Raw genomic sequence first — 25,536 nt, forward strand, 5'->3', positions numbered from 1 at the left:
TTGAAGCCTGGGCGTTTAAAATTTTGAGGAACTAATGGTTATGAGGGTTTGTCGATGATGCTTTTCTTTTCTATTTCGATATAAAAAGAGCCTCGAAACTGTATTCAACCAAGAAAAAAGAATCTAAATAGATGAGTTTCTGCTGGAGTGAAAAGGAGAATAAAAAACATTTTGGCTAAAACGATTTGAAGAAGGGAGAATGATAATAGCAATCCTAGCTTAACCACTACTAATACACAGTACATATGTATACATATATATATATATATATATATATATATATATATATATATATATATACATATACATATACATATACATATACATATACATATACATATACATATACATATACATATACATATACATATACATATACATATACATATACATATACATATACATATACATATACATATACATATACATATACATATACATATACATATACATATACATATACATATATATATATATACATATTCATATATATATATATATGTATATGTATACATAAACATACATATATGTTAATATATATATATATACATATATATTCGGATTTATATTACATATATAGTTATTATAATTCCATGACTAGAATTCAACCAATCACAGTTCGATAAACTTAACAATGCCTCCGTAAAAATATTTAACGTCGTTATGCTAGCGCGCGGCGACAGAACACGAATGAACTTGAACGTTTTTTTTTACAAGTAACAAGAACGAGAGAGTAAAACCGGCTCATAATCCGGATATCATTTCAGATCCACCGATGTGCATTCAAATATGCACAGAATGCACTTTTTTTCAATCGGATTTTTGCTAAATCCTTTACGCTAAACGATCCGGTTGCTCACTAGTTGGTTTCAAGATAACCGGCGGATAAGTACTATAGTAACAATGAACTTTTAGTCGCCACTATGTCAACTATCCACTGGTTAGCTCTCACCAACTTTCGAGCAACAGGCCCCCGGATTATAAGAGGGTTTTACTGAGTTATTTTTTCTTCGAATATGGGCATGAAAGATTCATCGAGGCACGTTTCACATCACATGAACTACCGCGATGTGTGGCCTTTATACATTAAACAGCACAGATTCCTGTTTTTTTTTTAAATTCACGTTTTCGACACTAGAGCGCGCCGCGGTCCTCTGGGAGGCCAATCCGCAGGCGTCATACGCCCGTTATACACAATACTAACAAGATTTCCTGTAACTACGAACTATTCGCATGATCACCAAACAGTGCAACAACAAACAAGTAATTAACGCCACGAACCAAATCTATCGTGTTCCCTGTCAGAGTAAACAGCAGCACGTGTCCCTCCCTGGGATATTCATTTATTCATACACCAAAACGCAGCGGACCCAGCCACTTCTCTACTTCTGCTTATATATATCACAATGTTCTGATATGACTTTTTTTAATAATCTCTAATATTAGTTCATCAACAAACTATTCATTCACTATCAGCTACACACCTGAGACACAACGCCCGAGTTCTACTACAAGTAATCACCGCTTCGTTTTTCGCGACGAGAATAATTTCGCTTTCTTACTGATGTGGTCGTGTAAACGCCCGTCCGCGACCGTCATCGGCTGTTTATCTAATTCCAACATCGCCTCCTGAATCGCAGCTTCCAAGTTCGAGTTCATCTTGCGCCCTCTAAAGTGAAAATAGTGAGAAAATTAGCACATTTTGGATTTGCCAATTTTGATCCTCCATGGACGAATTAGAATTTTTCCTTTGAAATTCAACGTACTTGCGATGTTTTTTGCGCGCTCTGTGATGCGCTTCTAAACCTTCCGAAAGAGTTTTCAATTTATCCGGCTCAACTTGAGTACATGAGTAATCGCCAAACCAACGAACCCACAACTGAAAATGTAAAATTAAACAATATAACAGCAACTTCAGCATTGTATCTTCTTTCATTTTACTAATTATCAAAATTCATGTTTTTGTTCCTCCGTGGGGTGTCTGACCAGCTCGTGAAACATAGCCCGCTAAAAATGGACAAACATTTGCATTGCCTACCTTGCCCTCCTCCGTTTTGTGATGGTTGACTTTGATATCCGACTTGTCGACCAGTTTACCGGGCCACGATGGAAAACCGCGAATTTGTCCCCAAACTAGATCGCCGACGTTGAAACTACGAGGGAAGTACAATCGGCCGCAATCCGAGTCATCATCTATGAGAAAAAAAGATTCATTGGTCATATACTCATCAGTGAAGGTTCAACCACTTGAATTCATCAAATGCACTTTTGGATATTAGTTCATGAAAATACGTGAAACAGATGGAAACTGTTTGATAATACACACAATCTAATCATCTCAGCAAATTTCCCTGATTTTTACTTTTCTTTTTACTAAACTACCGAACTATTCCCTGACTTTTCTCAAAGAAATGAAAATTCCCCGACTTTCCCCGATTTCCAGGTACGTAAGTGCAAACCCGAATGACTACCTTGGTATACCAGAATTTTTCAACACAATTTGAAATCAAAAATACCCGGTCGTAGTTTAATGGAAAATGAACTAGAAAAAATTCTGATTTTGAGTTGGGGTAATGAGCTGATAAAAGAGTAGTAACTACTCTCAAATTGTAGAGGTAGTCAGGTGTGTAAGGTTGCGTAATACGAAGCAATGAATACTGAGTTCAAGTTCAAATTCATCGAGGCCGGATGAACAAACTACACTTACCAACATCCATACACTGATCACTGTCATCATCATCTTCATCTAACTCGTCATCCTCGTCGTGGAATTCGTACTCGTCAGCAAAACCGTCGTGCGGTCGTTTAATTCCTCTGCCGGTAGACGGCAGCACCGAGTCGCTGTTCTCGTGCGTTATACGGTGATACAACGCCGCGACGGGCGCGATCAGGTCGCCGGGCGTATTCTTACGTGACACGTTGTTATTATTGCGCAAATCGCCATTGTTTTCGCTGGTTTGCACGATGCCAGTCGAGTATGGATTGTCGTCGTCGTCAACGCCTTCAGTCTCCTCGTCATCTTCGCTGTCGGGATCGTCGTCGTCATCATCGTCGTCGTCTTCGTCGTAGTTGTTATTCGACCAATCCGGCGGCGGCTGTTGCTGGTAGGCGATCGTTTTGCCCGTATCGTCGCTCTGATCTTCCGAGTTGAATTGCGTCGTGTCGTTGCCGCTGTTCTGCAGTTGATCAGGCGTCGCGAATCGGTCGAGCGAATTCTCTTCCGAATCGTCGAATCGAAGCGACGTTTCCGACACTTGAAGAATCGGCATTTTATCGTTCAGCGTAACGGGCGAGACCGCCGTCGATTCAGGCACGCTAACCGACAGCGGCTGAGTGATCGGTATCGACGAAACGGCGCCGTTCGAAGAAACGCTCGTCGCCAACCGCGACGCTTCGACCGACGAATGCGCCACCGATAGTTTACTTTTCGTAAAACCTTTACTTTTCACCTTCACCGGTTTAACGGCTGCGTGGTCCGACTGCGAATTCGGGCTCTCTAAACAGTTACCCTTGACGACGGCGGTCACGGCGTCGGTGAGATTTTTAGGAGTAGGCAACGGCGCTGCGTATGCGGATATCGCGCTCAAAGCCGAACTCGACGTGATGATAGTCGACGCGAAACCTGTCGCCGTTTTACTGAACTTTACTTTGATCGGCGGAGTCTTCGACGCGCCACCGCTTACGGCCGGACAGTTGGCTACCGCGGCGCTGCTACGGTCTTTAGACGACGATTTATCGCGACGTTTCGAACGCGGAGATCGCGCTTTCGTTTTGCTCGATTTCGCGTTCGTCGTTTCGGTCGTTTGCATCGTCGCCGACGACGACGACGATACAGGAATATCCGACTCAGCCGTTGATGATGGAATGCCGGCGCCATCTGCCGCAATTGTTAAATCGGCGATCGGAGAAACTTCACTAGCGCACGTCGTAGAAGCAGTGGCTGCGCCGACGATATTAACATCGGTTGAAGGAATGGATGAAACGTTATTCGGTAAACTCGACGTTGTGGCGACATTGTTCTGTAAGTTCGTCATCGCTACGGTGTTGTTTATGAGATTAGTCCACGGAGACAGTAACTGTTGCTGCATCGCCAACGCCTGCAGCAAAGCGGGATTCATTCCGTTCGTAAGCATGCTCATCTGCGGGTGTAAGTTTAGCTGTCCGGCTTGATCGGCTTGTAATAACATCTGCGGATTCAGTCCAGTCATTCCGGGCATATAAATCAACTGCTGCTGCTGCTGCTGCTGCTGCTGTTGTTGCTGCTGCTGACGATGTGTCGTATCTTTAGGTTTTGTAACTGTAGCCGATAGTGTCGGTGCGGTGACCTGCTGTTGAGCGACCGGATTCATCGCGCTGCTAGTCGCCGTGACGTTATTAGCGGCTTGCTGTAGCTGTAACATAGTCGCAATTGTCGGCGTCGATGACTTGCGATTGCGTTCTTTTTTCTGTTTCGTTTTATTCACCTTCGACGAAGCGACAGCCATGAGGTTATTGTTGTTCGCCGTCGCGCCGGCAACTGGACTCGTTAACGGGCCCGTCGCGTTATTCAACGTCGTCGTAGACGGAATCTCAATCGACGATATCGAACTCACCGAACTGCCGGTCTCCGATTGTTTATCGGCGGCCGGTTCGGTCGCCGGTTCATCTGCCGCGCTCATATCCATCGTATATTCGATGGTTTGATTAGCGGCGTCCGTATAACCGGCGCCGCTGTCTGCAGTAACCGTTACGCTCTGCTGCTGCTGTTGTTGAACTAACTGTTGCGTAATAAGCTGTTGATTACTGAGCGCATTCGCGCCGGCGAGCTGATTCGCGATCAGTTGTTGTTGAATCTGTTGATTCGTAGGATTCAACGCCGACTGCATCAACGCGAGTTGTTGATTCAACAACGCAACCGAATTCGCCGTCTGACCGTCCGCGATCAACGGACTCAACAGATTCAGGTGATTCGGAATCAGCACGGGCGCTTGAACGGCCGTTATTCCCAGCGTGTTGATGAGCTGCACGACCGGTTGGTGATTGATAACGGGCTGCGCGATACCGACCGCCGGTATCACCTGACTCAGGCTGTTCGTCACCGCGCTCACGACCGGCACGGTCATCGGCGGCATCGGACTGTTCAAACTGACCATCGGAATCCCGGCGAGTCCTAGACCCTGATTACCGGCGTTCGACTGCGGTTGAATACCGATATTATCAGGCGTTAACGACGCGGAATTGACGGCGGCGATGCTCGTCGATTGTTGTTGGATTTGAGATCCACCGATCGGGTTACACAACGGGTTACCCGTACTGAGAACTACTTGTTGCGGCGTAGGAACGATATTCACCGACTGAGGCGCGTTCATCGTATGCGTATCACTGGCGTATATTTGAGCGCATTCGTTGCTAGGTTTCGCGCGGATATTATTCTCGACCGCCGCGGTCGTCTTAATCACCGATTTCGAAACGTCCTTCGCGACGCCCGGTTGAGATGATTTCGCAAGCGGTGTACTATAAGTATTCGTCGACGCGGCGCTGTTCTGCGAAACCTCGAGGCCCGATATCATATTTTTTACCATCTGTATCGGATTCTGTTGCGAACTGATCAACGAGGGCGTACTAACAACCAGATTCTCAGAGCACGGTATTTTCTGCTGTTGTTGCTGCTGCGCCCAACTGGTTACAGGCTGCTGCTGTTGTAATGAGTTCTGGTTCTCTTGTTGTTGTAGCTGTTGTTGTAGCTGGAGTTGCTGTTGAAGAGCCGCGTGTTGTTGCTGCAACTGTTGTTGCAGATGGTGTAGTTGTTGTTGTAAATGTTGCTGGAACTGTAACTGTCCGATGAGCTGTTGCTGTTGCACGGGCGTGGCTTGTTGTAGTTGCTGATGAAGTTGCGTTTGAATCTGCTGTAACTGGTTCTGTAATTGTAACTGTAGTTGATGCTGCTCTTGCAGCTGCACTTGCTGCTGCATGAGCTGTTGTAGCGGTAGTACGACTGGTTTAATCGGCATCAGTTGATCGTGCGACGATGGCACCTGTTGATGCGGTTGAGGATTAACGAATTTCATCGTAGGCAGCGACGTGGCGCCGGTGTTCATCAACTGCGGTTGGGCGCTAATTTGGCCGGCCGTGGTTTTCATGATTTTCGACGTTCCGGCAGATTTTTGAACACGCGCCGCAGCCGACGACAGCATCGTACTTGCCGGAAACTCTCCCGAACTCGGTTTCGCGTTGCTGTTCAAAAATGACGTCATACTCGGAAGCCCGCCTTTCGATTGCGCGGTTTCGGATTTCGACGTTTGTTGAATTCCGAAGTTTCTCAGCAGCTGACCGGCGATACCGCTCTGTTGCGAGGTGGCGCTGGTCGCGACCGACGCGTGTTGAGCGGTAGTGGAAGCGTTCGTGTCGGATGGCGACGTTTTAAGCGGAGATATTCGCGGCGACGCGGCCGTCATCGTTACGGTCGTAGTCGTCATCAACGAGCCGACCGCCGATGATTGTTGTTCGGTGCTGAAACTTGATGTACTATTCCTCGTACTCGGTACTGGTTTTTTCAATGGCTGGTTTGAGAAAGGCAGTTGCATAGAATTATCAATCGCAATCGACGCTGGTTTCTCTGTTGACATCGATCGAACGTCTACATTCGGACAGCCCGGCAACGTCGCTGGAAAGTTATTACTACTACTACCGATATTATCCTTTTTTCGATCTTTCTTGCAACGTTTTTTCGCCGGCCGATCGTCCCACTGCGCGACGTCTCCGTATATTCCGCGCGCGTCCATCACCATCGCGCCGTGCCCCGGGAACGAGGGTCGCGGCGCTGGCGGGCCCGCGTGCTCGTACTGCAGAAACCCGCCTTCGAACTGATTCGTACAGCAGTTCACCGATAACTGGTGATGCTGGCCGGTAAGATGAGACATCGGTGCGGTCGGTTGTAGAGGAGGAAACGGATAACCGGGCGGAACAGGCGGCTGTTGAAAGTCCAAAACCTGGGGTTGATTACTGTTACTCATTACTGTATCGACACGAATGACGTTCGGCGATGAATTCATGTCTTTCGCAGTTTTAACGACAGTTTTATCACATAAGTTCTTATTGCTTTCGTCCGTACTGAGTTTCAGGTGTTTTTGTAACGCCTCGGTCTGTTGTAATAGATAATCCATGTAACCGGTTGATTGTTTATCGGCGTCGGTCGCCACGCTCGAAGCGGTACTACTCGCGGTGCTAGTGCTGCTGCCGCTACTGTTCGACGGTTGTTGAGACGCCGATGACGTTAATGGACTGGATTTTTGTTTATCACGCTGAGCTAACAACTGAGACACTAAAACACCGTCGTATGGACTCGCGTGTTTACGCTTTTTCTTCTTCTCTAAAATAGCAAAAGGAACAAACATGTTTTAGACTGTTATTAATCTTATTAAAGTATTCAGAGTTAATGAGCAAAACCACCAAAAACCTCAGCGAAACCAAAATCCTCAATGTTGAGCAGTTTATTTTTTGTTGTTATAGCTTGGTTTGGTGTTCTCTCCAATTTTTGACAGAAGACAGATATTCTTATTTCATAACCAGTCTAATTCAACTTGTTGATTTAATTTCACTCTCTTTGATTAGATTACCGGTAATAAGAAATAATTTGATTTATGGTATAGCAAGAGACTGCGACAAATTTGTTAATTACGGTAGCATCCACCTAATTCCGATCATTTGGGGCCAACAAAATTCATCCGATTTACGGGAAATCCGGATTTAATTTTCTTCGATGAACCACCCAGTTCGAGTGTTGTATTCTATGAAATCAAATCTAAAATCTAACCTTTCTTACTTTTCTTGTCTTTCTTTCGAGATGAAGAGGACGTAGACGCGGCGTTGTTGTTTTCGACAGTCGACGACATCTGCAGTTTGGCACTACTCTGAAGGGCGTACATCGCCGCGACTTTTCGTTTATGATTACAAAGATTCGTCAGGTCGTCCTGACACGAGACGTTATCAGCAGTCCACTGCTCGGATATTACATTCACGTTGAAGTTAAACACTTTTTCTATCACAAGTGGACATTCCAGGCCACATTTACACGTTCCTTCAGTCACGATATAATTCCTTATATCCAGACACGTTTTCAGTAAAGTATTACTGGGGCTAGAAAATTGAAGAATGAAGAGAATCTTAAGTGAGAACAAATTATTGTAGTTCAAAAAACATACATTGTTGGATCCCAGTGTTCCCCATGCTCGAATTTCAAAAGGGCTGCATTCATCGTTAAGTGTTTGACATCGTGGCTGCTGAAGTAGCAAGGCTTTCGATCCCCCAAAAATACAGACAATTTCAGCTTCACTTGGCAGTGTAATCATCTATTTTTCACATTAGCTGAATATATTTCAAAGCAAATATCAACATTGATAGAATAATGACATTCACTCTGGTGGGGGCTGCAGATATTTTACAAGGGGTAGCTGATCTCATTGCAAGAGGAGTGGATGTGAAAATGAAAGGGGTGGCTACCCCTCTAATACATGTTGTGGAGAACACCGGGCAGATTAATTTGTTCAAAAAGTAACTAAGACCAAGATTGTTCTTCAGCCTACAATTAGAAGGTTCCTTTCATAACAGATCGGGGAAAATATCAAGCCAGGAATATCTTACCTGTAATATTGGACAGCTCCGTGGACTATTTCGCGTTTCCAACCGAATGGGACACGTATCGACGAAGGTTTAACATCCGATGATGCACCGGTGCTCACGACCTTCGAGGTCACCGTAGCTGGCTCCGAATGACAATAACTACCCGATGACGAAGTTGTCGTTGCGCCATCTGTTTGAGATTTTAACGAGGAGTCCGACGTCGCTGTATCCGGATAACTGACGCACATCGACGCCGTACTAGTCGTCGTCGTGTTAGTCGTCGCCGCGAACTGGAACGGAATTCCGCCGCCCGACGCGCTACAGTTCGACGATATCAAATCCTGCGAGATTCCGTTCAGTTTCGTGGCGGCAGCGGTCGCCGAATTCGAAACGACGGTCGTCGCGGCGGCGAGGGACGCGAACGGCGGCAACGTCGCTCCCGACTGCGACGTATTATTAAACGATGTCATGGCGTTTATTGACGATGCAGCTGCGCGAGGTGAACACATCGCACCAGCGTTGTTGCTGTTGTTATTCAACGGCTGTTTATAGGAATGTGAGGGCTGCTGTTGAGATTGCGGATTATGGAAAGTACTGTGCGATAGAATAGCCGTCGCGGGCGCCGCCGGCATTCTCTGAGTCTGAGGCTGCATTAAGTTTGTTGCGTTGTTGTTGTTTTTAAACTGAGGAGGGCAGTGCGGAGGGGGAACGAAATTTGCGCTGTAAATATTCGGCGAAAATTGCGACATCGAGGGCGGCGGTGCGAGCTGCTGCTGCTGCAGCGGATAATGCGCGTGCGCGTTCTGAATATGTGGAATAAAATGATGCATAGCACCGGCGCCGCTGATGTTACTATTATGAGTTCGAATATTTCCGATGTGTTGTTTATATGCGACGATGTCCGGCGGTGTTTGTTGTTGTTGTAAGCTGATGTGGTGACAGTTATTATTCGCCGCGCTGTTCGCCAAGTTATACGACGCCGAACTATCGACGATGCAACGCTCGCCGATGTGATGATGCTGCTGCAGCTGCAGCGCGGACGAAGAATGCGGCACCGCGCCGAGAACGGAATCGTGATTGACGAACACGTGCGAATCGCTGCACGACGAATTATCCAAACCGCTGCCGTACCCGCTGCTCTGGTGGTCGTACGACGATTCCGAACTGCCGCGATTGTTGTTGAACGCCGGGTCGACGCCGACGCCTTCCATTTTAACGATATCTCCGGCGCCGCTGCCGTCCGGCTTCAACGCTTTATCGACGGACACGAGCACGTTGACGTTATGCTGTGTCGACGGTTGATGGTGTTGTTGTAAATGAGCCGGTATGAACGTACTGGCCTGACCGTGCACGGTCACCTGTCCGTGCGGCGACTGTTTCACCGTGCTCTGAAACACCGTCTGTATCGGCGGTATGTGCGGCATTTGCGGAACCTGTGACAGACTCTTGTCGAGCGCCGCGGCGCCCGACGTGAACATGCCGCCGATGTTCGCTTGACCGACACCGGCGGCGTTCAAACTCGGAAGGCCGGCGCCGACCGAATGGCCGAGATGCCCGATCGGGTACTTCGGCGAAACTGGAAAGTTCTGATTTTGATAGTGATGTATTTGAGGCGTTGCCGGTGCCACGTGAGTTATAGCCGTGCCTGTCATCCATATGGCGTTCTGATTACCTCCCGGACTGTGACAGGTGCTGCTGTTCATCGGATTCGGAAACTGTAGCTGACCGCAGCCATAGTGGCCTCCGGGCAACATAGACTGCGCGTTCAGGTGATAATGCGGATCGATACTACCTTTTTGGTAGCCGGGTGATATTTTGTGGCATCGCACAGGAATATCTTGTTGAAAGAAACTGTTGAACTTCGGCAGAGGAGCTTGTCTCATGACAATTGCTGGGTCATTATTTTCAGACCCATCCATCATGAAACATCATCTCGTTCCTTTTACTCCATTGGTAAAGTTATTTACCTTGAAAGAAAAGATGAGAGAACATTAAAAACAAGGTCTAATCGCTTAAGACTTTGAATTGATTATATTGGCGTCTTTTAGGTTTTGAATTTGTCAATGCCATTCGGGACAAACTGGGTCCAATTTCAGAAAAACAAAATTCGAACTTGTTTATACATTTTCCGCTTGATTGCTTGTAAGGTGTTCCAACACTACTTCTACAAATAATTGCCAATTAGCTGCCAACCAGTTTTCCACATAAATATTTCTATGAAACTTCTATATCTGCTTACAAAATTTCTATAACATCAGCTTACAAGAATGTAATACATTTCATCGATGATCGGAACATTGTTCAGTTTTGTTTCAAATTAAACTTATCAGTGCTGAGGCAGGCAGGTTTGACAGATATTATGCCATGGAAGGTTGACCATAAATAGGTCCCTAAACATTAGGCACCACCTAGCTCAAACCAAAGGTGACTGGAGGAGTGTGGTCTTATTATGACCATTAACTTAACAGGAGGTATCAACAAATTTTAGATAAGGCCTAATTACTTGTCTCATTAGTCATTAACTGTTAGTGCAGAGATTGGTGTTGAAAACTGAAGCCCAAAAATTCATTAATTCAAACTCTTTACTTCTGACACAAGATCAAAGCACCGTCTACAAATTCATGAACTGCCAGTTAAATACATCGAATAATTACCAATTCCACATAAGAAAAACAAGCCGTTTGTCATTTCTAGCGTATCCGAGATAACTCCAAAAAACGAAAATCCAGGAAATGTTTTTAGCAGACACCTGTCTCGAAAGTGAATGTTCGCCGTCGATTTCTAGCGCATCTGGGCCGTCTACGACTGCTAGCTGTCATTCGATATGAACTGAAACGATCGCTCTATTCGGCGCTGACGATTTCTCGGCGCTAGTTCGATCGTTTGTACGACTTCGGAGACGATTTATTCCCGTCTTTAGTCACTAAAACCATAGCTCTCCGTCTAGAAAATGGCAACGGTATCTCTGCGCATGCGCGCGTGCAGTCTATTTTTCCGGAATGGTTTCAATTTATGACATCAGGTGGCAGCACCAGACGGTGTTATTGTGTAATTGGGTTCCATTGTTTATTTAAGATGTCAAAGAGTATTGTGAACTTATCAATACCCAGAATTTCATCCTTTGGAATAAGCTTGTAAAATTCATTTAAGAATGTGATATTATTTAATCAACACAAATAGTTATTCCTTACTTTTATAACAGTGCCAGCTTAGGTTTAATTCAATTGTAACAGTAGTCAACCTCGTTGTATCCTCTTTTGGACTCTTGTCTAAATATTTGGTCCAATTAACAAATTATCTTGGATTCAAATCAAACCATCATTAAAAGCTTAGCGAGCGCCTGTTTTGTCATAAGTCCTTTGCTGTTGAAGATGGCCATGGCATCAATTGGATTGTATATAGCCGCATCGAGTCTGGAGCCGACTAGCGAGGCCTATTCGGGCAAGGGAGCCTAGCCAATGATTGATAAGATTGATAGGAGAGCAAAAAGGAACCTGCTATTTGATGTCCCTACGTAGATGCTCAAGAAATCGAGCACGCCAAAAGGAGAAAACAATGATTTTAATACAATGGATTTATACATGTATTGCATAATATCAAAGACACATACAGTGATTTATTTACATCATTCCAATATATTGAATTACTATCGTATATAGTATGATCAAAACATAATTACATTTAAAACTAGAATGCAGGTGCTACATTGTCATGTTTGAAAGCATCAAGATATAGTTATCGGACAGTGGTTTACCTGCTTATCCTAGGCTTAACCCAAGACAGCATTTAAACCCACCTAGCACTGGGTTAACTCTGGTTTGATTTTAAACCGAAGAAGAATTTGTCGCTAACACGTAACGGTAGAGCGCATTTTCCTCTAATTGTCATCCGAAGAATCACTTTCTATTTGCTGACGACGCATCACGCGTTTCAGTGGCATATGATCGTTGATGTCAGAGTCATTGGAATCCAAGTCCTGAGTCATTTGAGTCGCCGGGAACGATTCACTCGCTGAAATTAGACATCATGCGTACATTATATACACTATTGTAGAGCAGTCAATGTAGACTCTCAAATCACGATACAGGGAACGGGTAATATTTAATACTCAATTTCATGGTCACTGTGCCTTTGCTTCAGCAGCTCCGATCTTATGAATCTTATTTATGGATCTTATCTTATCTCCGATCTTAACCTTTTAGAATTGGATCCTGTACTGATCTCATTTAAACTGACTTAAAAGCATTTCTCTCTAGGCAAATTCTAATAGACTGTTCTAAATTGTAATTTTATAGCCATGTTTATTGGTAAACCGTGCTGGAATGTATATGGAGTGCTGTATATAAGATATATATTATATACAATATATTTTAATTCTACTTGTAATAGTCCTGAATCCAGTTCTGCGGTTATGAGTTAGAATCATTTTCGATGTCTCAACTCTCGGGTCAAATTCAACTCTGAACATTTACTGTGAAACTGGATCGGTAGGATTTCATGAACACTTTCTATCTGAGATAAAGCTATCGAGTAAGACCGAATCTGCAGTACAAACCTATCGGTTGAGTTTCGGGAGCGCCTTCAACTTCAAGAGTAAATTCATCCGGATTCAGGGTGCCAGGTGGCTCTGCTGCTGGTGTTGCATCAGTTTCATCATCGGATAAAACTCTACTACGTTTACTCGGAGGCAGTGAACTATCAGCAGTTTGAACGCGTGATCGTTTATTGGTGGACATTTGACTCGTATCAATCACCAGTTTATCATCTTCATCGCTAAAATAGATCAAATACAGTAACTACAAATGAGGCAGAAACAAAGAAATCCACAACGGAAATTCCTAGCCGATCCGCAATGTATGCTAGTGTGCAGCTCTTTTCATAGCAAGGGTGGATCTAGGGGCATGGACCGGGTGGACTAGTCAATCTCTTCAAATTTCGAATGTACCCTACAAAATGTCTGGAAAATCTATGAAAAATGACATGATAAGAGCCAGGAATAGTCCCTTTTTATCCAAAATTTTCTGTGGCAAGGCCAACTGAACCCCCACCAATGTTTCTCTTGCTGCCCTCATATTGCCAAATCTGCCCTTTTCAAAGCTGTCATTTTCTTGTTATCCAACTGACTGTAATTACCTATTTTCCGAATCGCTCGAGAACGTTTTCTTTTTGATGCGGCTTTTCTTTGCATTACGTCGAACGCTATTCAATGGTACATCATCATCACTATCGCTATCAGAGCTGAGTTGTTGAGTCGGACCAGGCAAAGAGCTTTCCAAATCTTCAACTGCAGCATTGGAATCCGAATCATTGATATCTTCTGCTACTTGTTCAGCGCTACAATTTAAATGTTATCAACATTATGATTTTGTAGTAAAATCTAAGATCATTGCCTTATCATACTAAGTTTTACTATTGCACCTTACACATGAACTCAGAAGTTACAATAAATCACATTCACAGTTCAGAACACACCTTTTCTTATTATTTTGTCTTTTAGGGTCATTTTGCCTTTTTGGTGATGTCTTTCCACTTGAAGGCGACTGCGGTTTCTTCTTATGAGATTCTTCTTTTTCTTTCACCTCATTTCGTTTCTTTTTCGCTAGACTTTTCAACGCGGCAAAACGGTTCGTGGATCTGACTTTCGATTTCGGTACTCCTTGGAAATTCGGATCCAACCAGCTTGCGTGGCCTCGAAGTACCTCTGGAACCAGGTTAGCCGGTATTCTCCAAAAACTTTCCTACAAATATTGAAATGTATAAACAACATTGTTTCTCTAATACTTTACTACTTTAGTACTGAAGGAGTCAAACCAACCTGTTCATTTGCAGGGGGCCTAATACCAAGCTTTTTCATCAAATTTTGAAATTGTTTACTCTCTAAAGCATCGTAGTGCTCCTCGGTGATTGGAACTATAGGCACTGGTTCACTAGGACCATTCTGACGATCTTCCGCCGTAGATTCTAAAAGACCTTTCAGCCATGTCACCTGAGCTTGAAGACCTTCAAACATTCAAACAGATTACCAGAACTTTAGAAATTTTTGACTTTAAACGGACAATTCAAGACAAATAGGAACTAGTGGTCCAAGGATCATACTCGCTAACTAAACATATTGCAAAAATTTCGAACCACAGATGAAAGATTAGACTCCGCAGGTCGCAAATTAACTAAAATTTTCAAACTCTGTGTAATCAAACTTGAACTCACAGCAACAACTCGAAAGTACCTCTTTAACAACAGAATTCTTGTTAAGGTAGAAATTTGTATGGAAATTCTGGAAATATTGCGGTCTCTTACTTAATGAAATGTTCAAAATCATACCTGCATCAATGACCTTTTTCAGCAAACTACTGACAGGACTTTTGTTTGAAGGAGCGCCATCCTCACCCTCACTCTCACTACTGCTGCTGCTTGCGGTCGATAATAAGGAATCATTTGCATCATCCAACTGATCATCAGGAGAGGTGGCTCTTTCAGCGTTGGGCTCCATATTATCTAGGGGTTCTGCAAACGAGAATGAATATACATCGAATCCTTGACACGGGAGGACAAGTCTTTAGACAAACAATCTAAATTTTCAGCATCAACACATCCCATTAGCACCTTTCCATTCTAACGACATGGAAGTTTCAAAAATTCTTACCTCTATTCTCATCGTCCTCACTGTCACTGCGGTCATTTCGGTCATTCGCTCGTCTAGATCCACCACCACCGCTGCGTTTACGCTTTTTATACAATTCCTTGCGATCGCCGACGATGCCCATCTCCAGAAGCTTTTCCATGACTTTTTTCTTCGAGCGTTTATCGGATAGATTACCAACTATATCCCCCAACGGATCATCCGACTCGCGATACCTTTCGAACAACTCGCGCAATTCAACTTCTTGTTCTTCTCGCCAACCGCGATTCCTCGCGCTACAACATAGCAAAAATCGAATTTCACAAATATTAAGACTCTTTATTCCGAGATGCATCCATAGATCAGCGGTATTAATATTTGCGTATCTATAGCAATACAATGGAACCTCGTGAAAACAAACTCTACAGGACCAGAAAATATGTTTGTTATAACCGATAGTTCGTTATTATATCCAGTATGAAATTGATCAAATCTTAACTTGGGACGAAATTTCTATATTTTTTAACTTACGTCCGATGGATCATCGTATCCGAGTTCATTATAACGAAGTTCCAATGCATTCTGTACAACCAATCTGCTTTTATTCACTTACCCTCCGTCTCCTCTGCTTTTCTTTTTACGAAGTTCCCTCGCACTGCCGATTAGTTCTAAACGAACCAAGGCTATGATCACTTGACGCCGGGTTTTTCGTTTATCGATCAAATTATCCATTATGATATCCACAACATCTTTATCATCTGCATAAATAAATGGTATAGCAACATTAGAAAGTGACGTGGGTTAGACAGCGCGCATGATAACAGTTGCTGATTAATGAGTCGTACCTTCCTCTCTATCCTTGAATTCGTCGTAGAGATGCAGCAATTCTGCATCTTGTTCTTCAGTCCACAACTGTTTAACTCGTGTAGCCCTAAAAACAAAATGTGTAAATTTGAATTTTTCAGTCTCACAATACAGAATACAAAATTAATATAATTTAATTGAGTTTATTGTGTCGATTATACAGTCAACTTACTCCGACTGATAACTTCCGTATCCTTCTGTTAATTCAACCGCATCTCTGACATTCTTCCAGAACAGCAATTCCATGAAAACCTTCTTATTCTTTTCAGCAATTTCGAAGAACTTACGCAAAACGTATTGAGCAAATGTTACCAGCTCCTTTCATAAGATCAAAAGGAGGTACTTAATGACGAGGCCCAATGCAAATAAAGAAAGCATATATGGGACAGCATGCCTAAATGGTACATAAGTGGTTAAATGCTTAGCTAATAATATGTATCATACCTTATATGATTTGGTGGCTCCATTGAGAACGCTATGGAACACGCGAAACAGAGAAAGTTGAAAGAGTAATGCCACCATTTTGCAATCAACGGCAATACGATGCAACATCCTGACTATCTGGTGATTCGTCTGCAGTGAGTTTTTCTTATACTCGGACAGCAACAGTACGTACGGTTTGAGAATATTCGGATTCGAAAATCTGCAACAAATTTAGATGAAAAATTAACGGTTTGTAGATAAAACACGAACACATTTTTCTATCGTTTTAATACTTGCTTACTTGGTTACAAATTCTTTGAAATCAAATTCTTGTTCAGCATTACCAGTCGCAGCATTTCTCGCCTGTTCATCCTCTGAAACATTAAAATAAACGTATACAACAACCTGCCGGTATGTGACGAATGATTAAAAGGTTAATTCATGAGGAAGCACAGTCAAACAAAGAAACAAGTACAGCATTGAATGAATAACTGAAGCAAATCTGTTAGATGAGAATGATCACTAACTAAATGAGGCATTAGATCTCTTCTCTACACGTCACAAATCTCAGAATCTCATAATTTTTTAATCAGAACTAAATATTTTCTTTTAAAATGACAAGCAAATCAAAATTGGAGATACAAATTTACCTTCATCATCATCTTCTAGTTCGGGAGGAATTATTTCCATGGTAACTTCTGGTTCTACAAAGTAGATTAGAAATAGGGACACACGGGTTACGAAAAATCTTTTAAAGATACATGTTGTTGCAATTTAGAATGTAACAGTGAGTACCTTGTTCTGGGCGCTGAAGTTCTTGCATGAAAAACTCGCGCAGACACATGAATTCATTTTCTGGAGACACTTCTGCAGCTCCAAATACATCATTCTCTGGCCAAACCTCTCTACATAGCAAATAACATAATCACCTCAGTATATACGAGCAAAAGCTCATCTACCCTTAACCTTGAGGCGAGTTCTATAGCTGTTTGTTCAATAAAACGATTTAAGATTGTTTGAATCAAACTGTAATGAACAACGGTGTGGAAATGGGTCTACATAAGAGAGAATTGATTATACCTGGCAGCTCGTAATAGAGCAATAGCCATTCCGGCTTCCTGATTGCGTAAACAATCCTGTATACGAATTATAGCTTGCATTCTGAAATGGATATAAAAATACCCTACTCTTGAACATTCTTTCATCAAAAGTAGCGAAAAAGTGTCAAAATTATCAATGTTTGACATATTTCTACCATCATCGACATTGTTACCAACAAAACTCTTACTTCTGTTGTTCCATGTCTTGCTCAGAGGCTGCATCGAATGGAGTCACATCCGCAGGCACGTCACCACGTCCTTGTAATATCGCGGATAGTTCATCTGACACGTTATCCCACATCTCTTCAAGTTCTTCCTCAGAATATTGAGGTGGACGAACAACAGCTCCAGATGCTGAAAGCATGAGATATTGCTGTTGTATCGCAGACCGTACTACCTAATATTCCTAATTGTAGTAATTTTCACCAAAATTGAGAGTAATTGACATTAAGAATAGTAGTATAATTGAAAATGAACTAGAAATTATTCAAATTTTCAGAGTATTTCAATATATTTGGTACTTGGGACTTGGGAAACTACTCGAAAATAATTGTCATAGTCAGGTCAAGTCATTGCTTTGACATTTACAACCTTTGAATATTGAGATGAACGAACCATTGGCTCTGATGCTGAAATCACGGATATCGCTGCTGTACTGTACAAGTGACAGAAGTTTTAAGATTACCGTACTTTCATATTTACCTTGATTGTTCTGTTTTTGTTTCTTTTTTCGCACATTCCGCTGTTTTTTCTGAACCATTACGTGTTTGTTTATGCCAATATACTTTTCCAACATTCTCAGGAATACGTGAGTTGTTTCAATCAAATCTTTCAAAAAACCCCTGAAAAACGTTTGAAACACAAGATCATTAAATATCTACTGTGTGTTCCAATAATACCACAGATATCCATTTTCTGGATTAGGTTGAATAACTATCCATACACCCGATCTAACAAACATACATACCTTGACTGTCGAGATTGGTTGAAACTTTTCAACAACATCGGAAAGATCTCCCTGTATTCGATCATGTAGAAAACATTGCTCTTAATGACTTTGGCGCTTTCGATCAAATTCTCATCGTTGGAACAATCCATAGCTTGCAGCGTGAGAAACAGTTCTTTATACGCTCGCAAACCAAGATGCAATCTGGTGGAACAAAAGTTTGAAATTCAAACTGGGCAGTCCAAAGAAATGATCGTGGCAGCAAATGTAATATAAACGCTATTCATTTATTACGAATGTAATTTAGTAATAGCAAGCTTACCGTTTTGACCAAGTAATAGCATCTTTCTTTTCCGTGGTAATCATGTCATGGTATCGAGTCATCTGCATGTGAATATAATGAAACGTCGAAACTGATATCGTTTCACTGAAAAATGATGTAAAATTGTTACAAAATTTCAAGATTAACATGTTTTTCGCAACAAAAGGGATCACAACCCTAACGCTGTGTAAAACGAAAATGTATTTCAATACCTGATGACATCGACTTTGAAATCGTAGAGTCTCGAAAACTCCATGAAAAATCTCAACGACCACAGGTAATAGGTTTCATCGTTTTCCTGTTGATTATTATGTCTCAGTGTATCCTACAATAAACATTGATATAAACAGTGTTCATGTCATAAATAGATAAAGATCTAGCAAAACCAATGAGAAACTATTGAGACATGAAAAAGTTCATTTCTATCACAAAATCTATACAACTTTTCGCCACAATATTACTTGGCCAAAGTCTACAAAAAGGTGAAATTAAGTAATTTTGATTCTACCTGATGAACCGGATAAAGTCACAGATCAGTTAACTTACCTTAACTGATGCCATCAGAGGATTGTAACAATTTTCAAGAAACTGAATACAGAACTCTTTCAGGAATAAACGAATGCTCAACGTGGAACGACGCGAATTCTCCGTATCCATAATTGGCTTGCGATTGCTAGCTTTTTTCTTCGCGCGTTTCCCTTGGTCGAACGAGATTTTGTTCGCGTCGCCGAGACTGCGATGATAAATCAGATTGTTGTTCGTGATTGATTTCATATTCGAAACGACGTACGTGCCTCCGAATCGAGAATGTCTGAAAATATTGCGATGAAATTCTATTATAAAAGCCGCTAATTCTTTAAATACATGTTCAAATATACCGAGAAAATCAGGAATGTAGTACTTATGCTCTAGAAATTACCTTGTACTATATTTCATGATGTTTTGTTTTTTCTGTATTTTCTCATGTTCTCTTATTCTGATCAATTCTCTGTTAAGGAAAAAATAACATCATGGACGTGCATTAAAATCAGAACTTATCTCCAAAGTAATTTGATTAAAAGTATCTCGAACATCAAGTAGATAAGTAATGTTTAATCTTATTGGTAGCTTAAAAATGTGTAACCTCTTACATTTCACACTGAGGAAAGGCAATAAAAACTGCCTGAAGCATTTCTACTTAGTAAAATCGATCATTGTACCCCACTGATTGAAAATGAACTTATTTCTAAATATTAGTCGCGCCATGTGGCTAGATTGACGGGAAGCTGATTAATATTCGACTCACTGTTCATCTTTTTCTTTTTCGGTCAGCGATCTCGTGGCGCCGGCGTGCGCCAACTGATTCGCCGTCTGCTCGCGAAACATCAGAGATATAATTTCGAGCGCGTGCATCGAGAACTGCTTCTCGTCCGGGGAGCTGGCGATGTACAACAGCAAGTCTTCCATTCCGCTCATATGCAACGCCCAGAGAACCTGATCGTGAACGCTGGCGTCATCGTCCGTACGTTTCTCGTCTCGCGGATGCGGAGGTACGTGCAGTATGTTACGGATTATGATCAACGTACGTTCGATTATCAGACGATCTTCTTCTTGGCGATTTTCCCAATCCTGAAACAAGAACAAGCAGCTACCCGTCTTTGAATTGGACAACAACCTCTATATACAGGACTTGCTTTAACCCTGACTTGCAAATTTTTCCCTGATTTGATCGGTTAAGAATCCAATCAATTAACACACTCAAATATCTAAGACATACATGGAAACAGTTTGATTTTACGCGCAATCTAAAATTTATTCAAATTACCCTGAATTTCAGGTTTTTTGGAAAATTCCGACCTTTTCCCCTGATTTTAAGGCAAGCGGCCACCATGATATAAGAATACCTTAATATTCACATAATCAATCAGCCAGTCCTGTACAACTTGGTAGCACTATGCACAAGTCTATGGCCCTGGATACAAAGAACCGTACGTAAATTAAAATCTACATACCAGCTTTAGTAAATCGCCGAGTTTAGTCGACAAAATAGCAAACAGATTTTCATCGGCGAACGCTTCTTTATACGAGCACAAATGTTCTTGAACTTCCAGGTAGAAATTACGCATCGATTTCTCATCGGGAATTTGATTATGAAAACACAGTATCGCCGGCTGAGTCAAATTCACCAGTAACCTGAAATATATCATCACATCAAGCACTTTAGTTCGTAATCTGTTGATTTTAACGAAACTCACATTGCAAAAAGAGATCAGAAAATAAATACCATCTGGCATAAAAGACAAATTTGACATACAGGGGCCAGTTTCACAAAAAGGATTAGGGCCTCAATCGATTTAAGATAAACTGAATTAATGAAGAAATAAAATCGATTTAAGAGTTAAACCGTTTTGTGAAACTGGGCCCAGGGCCTAATCCTAATCTTGATTGGCTTAACTTATAAAACTAAGAATAGTTAATGGCCAATTAGATATACAGTAGGCCTATATCTAATTGGCCATTTAACAAGTTTGCTGCCGGCTAAGAATATATGGTTCACCAGTGCATACAAATATATTCGTAGCCAATTCTGCCCATTTACAGTTAGATATTTGCAATAGGCCTATGGCATACAGGATTAACAGAGTTCTAGATTGGCTGGCATTGTGAACCAACCTCATTCTCAATGTTCATCCGGCACACAATCACGGTGGCCTCGAACATGTTAAAGAAAGCTAAATACACATAACTTACCTGAGAATGATATCAAACAAGGCCGTTTCTGAATGATATTCTTTGAGCAGAGGTATAAAATCATTGCGAACAATTTGAGCGTTTCCAAGCTGTCGACGAACGTCACAATCTTCTTCATGCTTCAAGAATCGTATCAAGTCTTTCACCGTTTCTGAGTGTGAAGAAATGAGATTAACTTACAACGTTGATGCATACAAGTCAATACAAGTAATGAAAAATGTATTTTATTGTAAATCCAACTTAGTTAATTCCACAAACCTATACAATCAGGTTCCTTCACATATCTGTTGTCATCTGGATCGAGATACCCAAGGGCACTGCAGGTTGCCTGCAACTCAACATTCATCACCATCGCTTTTGGAATTTTGGTTTGCGTGTTTTTTGTTGTTAACCTAAAAATATCAAAAGAGATATACGTCATCTGGTCATCAAACGACGACAAAGCGAGTGAGAGAGGGACAGTGCAAATATAGGGTATGTACTTCTTCGTACTATCAATAATAGGGAATCAAAATTGCGACCATCATCAGAACTAAGAAGGCTAATGAAACTTACTTCTACTTCTGGTCACTTTTTGACCCACCCGCAACTTCTGGCTTGTGGTTGTTTCTCGTCCGACAAAAGTAGGGATTCCCGCGCGGATTACTCCACCAGCTTGTTTCTTACCCATCAACTCCAGGGATATCCTACGGAAGCCCCTAGGTGACAAGTGAGATAATTTTTTTCATAATTTCGACTTATTAAGTCGAATTTCGACTTAATAAGGCGAATTTCGACATAACAAGTCGAATTTCGTGTTAATTAAGTCGAATTTCGAGTTTTATTTTCATGTCGAATTTCGACTTATTAAGTCGAAATTCCCCACTTGATTAACACGAAATTCGACTTATTAAGTCGAAATTCGACTTATTATGTCGAAATTCGACTTAATTAACACGAAATTCGACTTATTATGTCGAAATTCGACTTATTAAGTCGAAATTCGACTTATTAAGTCTAAATTGGACTTATTATGTCGAAATTCGACTTAATAAGTCGAAATTATGAAAAAAATTATCTCATATGTCACCTAGGGGCTTCCGTACTATCCCGTCTTTCGATTGGTTCACATCCGCCAAATCCAGGGATTCCGCGAGCTGGTTCTATATCGTAAACGTCAAATTCAGGGATTTCCATTTTATCCTGTGACATTTAGTCACTTCCGGGTTTCCCAACAATTTTGACAATCTACCTGGAATTCAAAGCATCGCCGTAATTTTGTGTTTTCTTTGAGGATTACACCCGTTTTCCCTACTAGAATTACGATCTGAAGTTATTGTCATCATGAATCGCATTTTTGGTCGCGGCAAACCCAAACAACCCCCTCCAAATCTCAATGATTGTATAGCAGGTGTAAGTATACTTACTTTTCTTTTGTTTTGGATGTTGTTGCTCAGTTGATGAAGAATATTTATTTTATGTCTCTAAGCATAGATTGCTAACATTCTTTGATATGAATCATGAATTGAATTTCATAGATTGACAGTCGGGGTGAATCGATTCAAAAGAAAATCGCAAATTTAGACAAGGAACTAATTAAATATAAAGACCAGATGAAAAAGATGCGAGATGGCCCTTCGAAGGTAAATTATATCACACATTTATTCAAATAAGGATCATATTTAGAAGCAAACTCATGTTAATTTATGATTGTTGCAGAATATGGTTAAACAGAAAGCAATGAGAGTTCTGAAACAAAAAAAGATGTAAGTTCCGTTAGATTTAATCACTGAGAATTTAACCAGTAAATGTTTAGCTTTTGATCGTGTTTTCATATAGGCCTAACATGCATTTATATTTTTCATGTTGTTTTAAAGGTATGAAGGTCAGTATGAGCAATTATCTAACCAGTCCTTCAATTTGGAACAAGCAAACTTCGGCCTTCAGACAGTGAAAGACACAAAAACTACCGTAAATATTTTGAAGCCCACTGATCTCGATCGTATTATCAAGCAGACCTAAGATATAATTCTGGTTAATGTATGTTCAATCCATTGCAGGTCGATGCTATGGCGTTGGGCGTGAAACAATACAAAAAGGAATTCAAAAATATTAATATTGATAAAATTGAAGTAAGTTGAATAAAGGGTTTCCATACATATTGGTAGTAAACATGCCACGTCCAAATCCAAAACAAACTGTGACAAGGAGTTCACTTGAAATTATATCCATGTATTTTCGTGCTCTTTCAGGATCTGCAGGATGATTTAGGAGACATGACCGAACAGGCCAACGAAATGCAAGATATATTAGGTCGGGAATATGGAATGCCTGATATCGACGACGCCGATTTGGACGCGGAATTAGATGCTCTCGGAGATGAAATCGGCCTCGACGAAGATTCTTCATTTTTGGATGAAGCGATGAATGCTCCGAGCGCTCCGACAAGTGTACCCGGAGCGGATAGCATGGCCGCTAGTAGTAAAGTAAGTCTGTGAATAGATCGCTATTTTTGATTTTGCAACTACAGTCAAACTCGCTTAAAACTCATTGTAGTTAGGACAATTGTTATGTTGATTACTTATTCAATCGTTACTTACCGGTGGTACTCAGCAGATTGAATAAAAAATGCTTATCAGGACTCAAAAATAGAGATGCCTTATGTGTTGTGATGGCTTATACAATGGAGACTTCAGCGATTTTGACTGTACCTGTTTCAATGTGACACTATGTTTGCTGTGTACAACAGGATCGGATGAAAACGTGTTTGGTATTTTGCCAGCCTAGTTCGATGGGAACTCACTGGAAAAGTGTACTGTACATTTCATCCAGACCAGCTGGACCAATATGCAAAGGCCTCTTTAGTTGCCAAAAGTAATGTAAGGAAGGCATGGTACAGCAGCACAAATGAAATGATCTGGATAATGTTTTATTTTCAGGATGGAGTTCCTGTTGATGAATTTGGTTTACCGCAGATCGCTAATCCTCAGTAAACTTCTGCGCCGGATTTTACAAACATTAACAAATAGCTAAAAGACTCTCTCTCAACCGATTGTTATCATGTGCTTTATTTTGCGCTACTGATGAAGACCTGACGTTTTGGATATAATTAACAGTATATTTACATATGTACATAGATAAGTTAAACTCCTCTAACGTAGTAATCAAAACGACAGAATGCTCCAGTCCGAATATTAAGCCAAGTTATTTCTTTGTTCCTTTGGAACTGGCCTGGAAGAATTTTATCTATTTTTGCAAAAAAAATTGATTAATACAGATATTTTTTGTTCATCTAGCTTGAAGACGTCAGAGTTTTAGTATATGAAAATACTCAATAATATGAAAATCAGTAAATTCAAACGATGAGAATCAGACATTTCTATCATTATTTCATCAAAAAGTGAAAATGTGTCTCGTATGTAAATAATCTCTGATTTATGTTGTCATTCGAAAAATAAAGAGTTTTAAAATTCAAAGGTGGAGTTAGAGACCTGATTCTTTGTATTGATTGCTTCTCTGAATAAAATTGTCTCAAGTTAATAGTTGAATTCGGCTGACAACGACGGATCAGAGAATCCGGCGGGGTGCTTGTGCACGGCTTGGTCGTTTGTGACTTGTGACTTCCCTATTTACTACGTCTGCCCAGCTGGCCGTTTTTGTCATTCTGTTTTCTTATGGTTCGGAAACGACAATGCAACATTACAAGTCGGATGTAGGTTTCACTGGTCTAACCGGCCGGGGCGGGCCGCCCACGTATTTTAGATAAGTTGGTTCCTGTCGATAATTATGGTTAGATACGTAAAACTGGGAATGCCTTCATTGATTCATTCCTGCGCCAAAACCTAAGCACTGTAGAATATCCAATCGCTGCTGCAGAAAGTCCTTTAGTTCGATCGATATTTCTAAATGAATTAATTGCAAAATTTGGCAGCATTATCGGATTTACCCCATTTCA

The 25,536-nt window shown here is 41.4% G+C and overlaps 3 protein-coding genes across 3 annotated transcripts; 1 reads left to right on the forward strand and 2 right to left on the reverse strand.

Moving 5' to 3' along the window:
* Positions 1–582: 582 nt before the first annotated feature.
* Positions 583–11,536, reverse strand: LOC141907298 (uncharacterized). Its single transcript, XM_074796901.1, has 7 exons — positions 11,253–11,536; positions 8,620–10,565; positions 7,793–8,115; positions 2,708–7,348; positions 2,039–2,193; positions 1,767–1,879; positions 583–1,669 (listed from the first exon to the last, which is right to left on the reverse strand). Exons 2-7 carry the CDS (start codon positions 10,518–10,520, stop codon positions 1,519–1,521), a joined length of 7,284 nt encoding a protein of 2,427 aa, XP_074653002.1. The 5' UTR covers positions 10,521–10,565; positions 11,253–11,536; the 3' UTR covers positions 583–1,518.
* A 660-nt stretch (positions 11,537–12,196) lies between these two features.
* On the reverse strand, positions 12,197–22,192 carry LOC141907204 (protein timeless homolog). Its single transcript, XM_074796784.1, has 27 exons — positions 22,158–22,192; positions 21,861–21,994; positions 21,603–21,753; positions 20,864–21,044; positions 20,158–20,480; positions 19,792–19,860; positions 19,419–19,683; positions 19,085–19,197; positions 18,873–18,977; positions 18,572–18,754; positions 18,307–18,446; positions 17,793–17,958; positions 17,585–17,665; positions 17,300–17,409; positions 17,155–17,208; positions 16,806–16,878; positions 16,526–16,724; positions 16,254–16,399; positions 16,063–16,148; positions 15,831–15,975; positions 15,242–15,513; positions 14,920–15,102; positions 14,414–14,598; positions 14,071–14,336; positions 13,732–13,932; positions 13,154–13,371; positions 12,197–12,609 (listed from the first exon to the last, which is right to left on the reverse strand). The coding sequence occupies exons 2-27, from the start codon at positions 21,952–21,954 to the stop codon at positions 12,476–12,478; spliced, it is 4,143 nt and encodes a 1,380-aa protein (XP_074652885.1). The 5' UTR covers positions 21,955–21,994; positions 22,158–22,192; the 3' UTR covers positions 12,197–12,475.
* Positions 22,193–22,813: 621 nt separating this feature from the next.
* On the forward strand, positions 22,814–25,026 carry LOC141906859 (charged multivesicular body protein 5-like). The gene is made up of 7 exons (XM_074796303.1): positions 22,814–22,994; positions 23,120–23,224; positions 23,301–23,347; positions 23,459–23,552; positions 23,642–23,713; positions 23,834–24,067; positions 24,521–25,026. The coding sequence occupies exons 1-7, from the start codon at positions 22,926–22,928 to the stop codon at positions 24,572–24,574; spliced, it is 675 nt and encodes a 224-aa protein (XP_074652404.1). The 5' UTR covers positions 22,814–22,925; the 3' UTR covers positions 24,575–25,026.
* Positions 25,027–25,536: the final 510 nt, after the last annotated feature.

Source organism: Tubulanus polymorphus, chromosome 6 (genome assembly GCF_964204645.1).
Source record: "Tubulanus polymorphus chromosome 6, tnTubPoly1.2, whole genome shotgun sequence".
NCBI lineage: Eukaryota > Metazoa > Nemertea > Palaeonemertea > Tubulaniformes > Tubulanidae > Tubulanus > Tubulanus polymorphus.

Excerpts from the sequence above, each read along its gene's own strand:
- LOC141907298 (XM_074796901.1), bottom strand. The coding sequence starts at position 10,520 with ATGATGGATGGGTCTGAAAATAATGACCCAGCAATTGTCATGAGACAA. Across the intron at positions 8,116-8,619 it reads GGAGCTGTCCAATATTACAG|CCCCAGTAATACTTTACTGA; the intron begins GTAAGATATTCC and ends TCAATTTTCTAG. Across the intron at positions 1,880-2,038 it reads ACAAAACGGAGGAGGGCAAG|TTGTGGGTTCGTTGGTTTGG; the intron begins GTAGGCAATGCA and ends TTACATTTTCAG.
- LOC141907204 (XM_074796784.1), bottom strand. The coding sequence starts at position 21,954 with ATGGTGATGAATGTTGAGTTGCAGGCAACCTGCAGTGCCCTTGGGTAT. Across the intron at positions 21,045-21,602 it reads TTGTTTGATATCATTCTCAG|GTTACTGGTGAATTTGACTC; the intron begins GTAAGTTATGTG and ends GATATATTTCAG. Across the intron at positions 18,755-18,872 it reads GCTATTACTTGGTCAAAACG|ATTGCATCTTGGTTTGCGAG; the intron begins GTAAGCTTGCTA and ends TTGTTCCACCAG.
- LOC141906859 (XM_074796303.1), top strand. The coding sequence starts at position 22,926 with ATGAATCGCATTTTTGGTCGCGGCAAACCCAAACAACCCCCTCCAAAT. Across the intron at positions 22,995-23,119 it reads TCAATGATTGTATAGCAGGT|ATTGACAGTCGGGGTGAATC; the intron begins GTAAGTATACTT and ends TGAATTTCATAG. Across the intron at positions 23,225-23,300 it reads TGCGAGATGGCCCTTCGAAG|AATATGGTTAAACAGAAAGC; the intron begins GTAAATTATATC and ends TGATTGTTGCAG.